Source organism: Aptenodytes forsteri, unplaced genomic scaffold, assembly GCF_000699145.1.
Source record: "Aptenodytes forsteri isolate BGI_AS27 unplaced genomic scaffold, ASM69914v1 Scaffold147, whole genome shotgun sequence".
NCBI lineage: Eukaryota > Metazoa > Chordata > Aves > Sphenisciformes > Spheniscidae > Aptenodytes > Aptenodytes forsteri.
This window is the reverse complement of record NW_008795320.1, coordinates 1,775,088-1,778,000: the sequence shown is the minus strand read 5'-3', so window position 1 is coordinate 1,778,000 and position 2,913 is coordinate 1,775,088. Positions and strand designations below refer to the sequence as shown.

At 68.3% G+C, this 2,913-nt stretch overlaps 1 protein-coding gene across 1 annotated transcript in view; it reads right to left on the bottom strand.

The window, feature by feature from the left end:
* ABCA7 (ATP binding cassette subfamily A member 7) overlaps positions 1 to 2,913 on the bottom strand; it is a 39,932-nt gene that overhangs the window by 36,450 nt on the left and 569 nt on the right. The window contains exons 3-12 of the mRNA XM_019472212.1: positions 2,798 to 2,886; positions 2,454 to 2,633; positions 2,172 to 2,380; positions 1,897 to 2,073; positions 1,472 to 1,694; positions 1,147 to 1,368; positions 815 to 1,019; positions 628 to 744; positions 263 to 434; positions 1 to 53 (exon numbers count right to left, since the gene is read on the bottom strand). The exon at positions 1 to 53 is cut by the window's left edge and continues 27 nt beyond it. Of these exons, the coding sequence (XP_019327757.1) occupies positions 1 to 53; positions 263 to 434; positions 628 to 744; positions 815 to 1,019; positions 1,147 to 1,368; positions 1,472 to 1,694; positions 1,897 to 2,073; positions 2,172 to 2,380; positions 2,454 to 2,633; positions 2,798 to 2,886 (1,647 nt within the window). The remainder of the gene's footprint in view (positions 54 to 262; positions 435 to 627; positions 745 to 814; positions 1,020 to 1,146; positions 1,369 to 1,471; positions 1,695 to 1,896; positions 2,074 to 2,171; positions 2,381 to 2,453; positions 2,634 to 2,797; positions 2,887 to 2,913) is intronic.

The following is a 2,913-nucleotide window of genomic DNA, read 5'->3' as shown; positions in this document are numbered from 1 at the left end:
TCAGGATATAGGCAGTGCCGGAGGTGGGGGGCAGGAGGCCGGTAAGGATGGACCTGGATGGGGGACCGGTGGGAAAGGGGGTCACGGAGCGCAGGACCAGTGGGGCTCGGGGCCGGGGTGCCCTGTTCTATATGGGGTGCTCAGAGCCCGGCCTCGTGGGAACCCAGGTCGGGACAGTGCCAGGGCAGAGCCAGGCTCAGCTCCTGTCCCCGGCCGTGGCCACGCAGCCCCTCCTGGCCAGACCCCAGCCCCTCCAGCTCACATGGTGGTGGTCTTGCCGGCCCCATTGTGGCCCAGGAAGGAGGTGATCTGCCCCTCGTAGAAGTCCAGGCTCAGCCCGTTGACGGCCACGTGGCTGCCGTTGCTGTAAATCTTCACCAGGTTGCGGATGGAGATGCCGGGCCGGAGCTGGGCGGGTGGTTCCTCCACCAGCACTGGAAGCCACCGGAGGGTAACGTCCCGGGCAGGACCCCTTGCCAGGGGCAGGACCCCACGCCACGGGGGGCAGGACCCCCTGCCATGGGGCAGGACCCCCCGCTGGGGGCAAAGCCCAGGCGGGAGGGCTTGAGCCCAGCTCCATGGCTGCCGCCCTTCGGCCGCGCAGCTCCAGGGTGGGCAGGGGCTCACCATGGGGTGCAGCAAGGGGGCTGGTGGGGTATGGGGGATGCCCGGCCAAGGACGGCTCTCCAAGCCAGTAGCTCTTCAGGAAGGGGAAATTCCAGGGCTTGGGGATCCCGTACTGACCTGCAGCAGAAGGGGGCTGAGCAGGGCCGGGGCCAGGGGGGCTGCCGAGGGCCAAGGGGACCACGCTCACCTGGGAAGACACCCTCGAGGTACCAGGTGGCCAGGCCATAGAGGCCAGCATCCAGCAGCAGCAGCCCCATGGCCGTGGCGAAGTTGTAGGGGTCTCCCGGTACGGGGCTGGCACCCAGGTTGTGCCACTGGATGCCCACCCCCTGCTCCTCGTAGAGGGAGAAGTACTCGCAGCCGAAGCCGAAGGCCACCGGTGACAGCAGGCTCTGGCGGTGGCAAGAACGGCAGCGTGGGCAGAAAGACCAGCCCGGGGGGTTCAGCCCCAAAGCCCCCTGCCTGGCATGCCCAAGGTGCCCGAGGGGCATCGGGGAGGGGGCAGCCACGGCCGCTCACCACGAGGACGCGGAGCGGGAAGGTGATGTGGTCACGCCAGGCAACGCACAGCACATAGGGCAGGTAGAGGGAGAAGTAGATGATGCCGCCGCAAGCCGAGGCCAGGTTGGCGCGGGGGAAGAAGGTGCTGATGAGGAAGCACTGGCTGATGGTGGCCACCGAGAAGGTGCCAAGGAAGAGGAAGATGACGGCCGGGTCACTGTAGGGCAGGATGTTTCCCAGCTGCGGATCGAGGCACGTTGGAGCCTGCGGAGCCCCCCGTGCCAGCTCCCAGCCCCGACGCTCCCCGTGTCACCCACGCTGTCCCCCGTGCCCTGCAACCTGCCTTGAGGATGAGGACGAGGAGGGCAGAGCTGAGGAGGAAGGGGAGGAAGCTGCTGAGGAACCAGCTGAGCCAGAGGATCCCACTGCTCAGCCCCATGGTCTTCATGGTCTCCTTGAGACGCGTCTCCTTCTCATGCACCACCCCCTTGATGATCATGGCCACCGAGTAGATCCAGGCCAGCGTCATGAAGAGGGGCAGTGAGCGGTTCAGGACCCGCAGGAACCTGGGGGAGACGGCACCGGCCCTTCCACATCCAGCCCGACACCCCGGGGTCACCACCAGGCAGGGGACAGCTGGGACATGGACCAGCCCTGTGCCACCTTCCCTGGGGCAGCGATGCTGCAGGATGCTTGGCCCCGTCCCCCGCAGCAGCGGGTCACTCGAGGGTCCCGGGGGACCAGGGCCACCCCCCGCCACCCACTCACACATCGTCCACGTAGCAGGGGTAGGGCATTTGCTGGACGTAGACCCCCGTCCGTGGGGCAGCCCCGGTCTGCACCCGCACCACTGCCTGCTCCACCAGGTCCTGCACGTAGACGAACCCCCCCCACACGTAGCGCAGGTCGTTGAAGGGGTCGGCCGCAGGGCCCGGGTCCCAAAACCTGGGGGCAGAGCACGATGCTAGGAGGAGGGATCCCCCCACCATGGGCACGGGCTGCTCGGGTGGCCGTGGAGACCGAAGGGGTGGGCGTCCCCCGACCTGTCCTTGATCTTGTTGGTCCTTGTGACTTCGTCGATGTCCATGCGGATCTTGTAGCGGACGTGGGGGGGCAGCGTGGGGGCCGTGGCATTGATGGGGGGCTGGAAGACCACAGCTGCCCAGAACTGCTGCTCCTCCAGCAGCTCCAGGGCCCGGGCCACCAGCTGCTCTTCGGTGGCCACCGCCTCGATCTTGTCCAGGCAGACACACTGCAGGTAGGGCAGGCAGGGCTCAGCAGGGCTCGGGGAGCCAGCCCGCCTGGGCAGCTGGGGTGACACGCACCTCCATGAACTGCGACAGCGTGCTCAGGACCATGTCGGCATCGGCATACACCTGGTGCCAGGTGAGCCCCGGCCCTGCCGCCGGCCCCGCCAGGAACCCAGCCAGTGGTGGCAGCTTCCAGGAGGTGCCGTTGAGAAACCCATCCAGGAGCTGGGCCATCCCCGGGGCCAGCAGCAGGTCCTGCAAAGCACCAGGGTACCGCGGGGCGATGCAGCCCACCCCACTCCCAGCTGCAGCCCACCCCGCTCCCGGCCAGGAGCCCCAGCTGCACCCCACCACACCCCCATCCCACACCCCACCGCAGCCCAGTCCCCAATGGGGAGAGGGTCTTGGAGGTCACGCACCCGGAGGACCTGCATCTCCAGGCTGCCGTTGAGGAAGGCGTAGATGCGGGGCCCCAGCTCCCGCCAGGCGCCCCCCGCCTCCCCCAGCACTGCCAGCTCCCGGAAGGTCCGGTTCA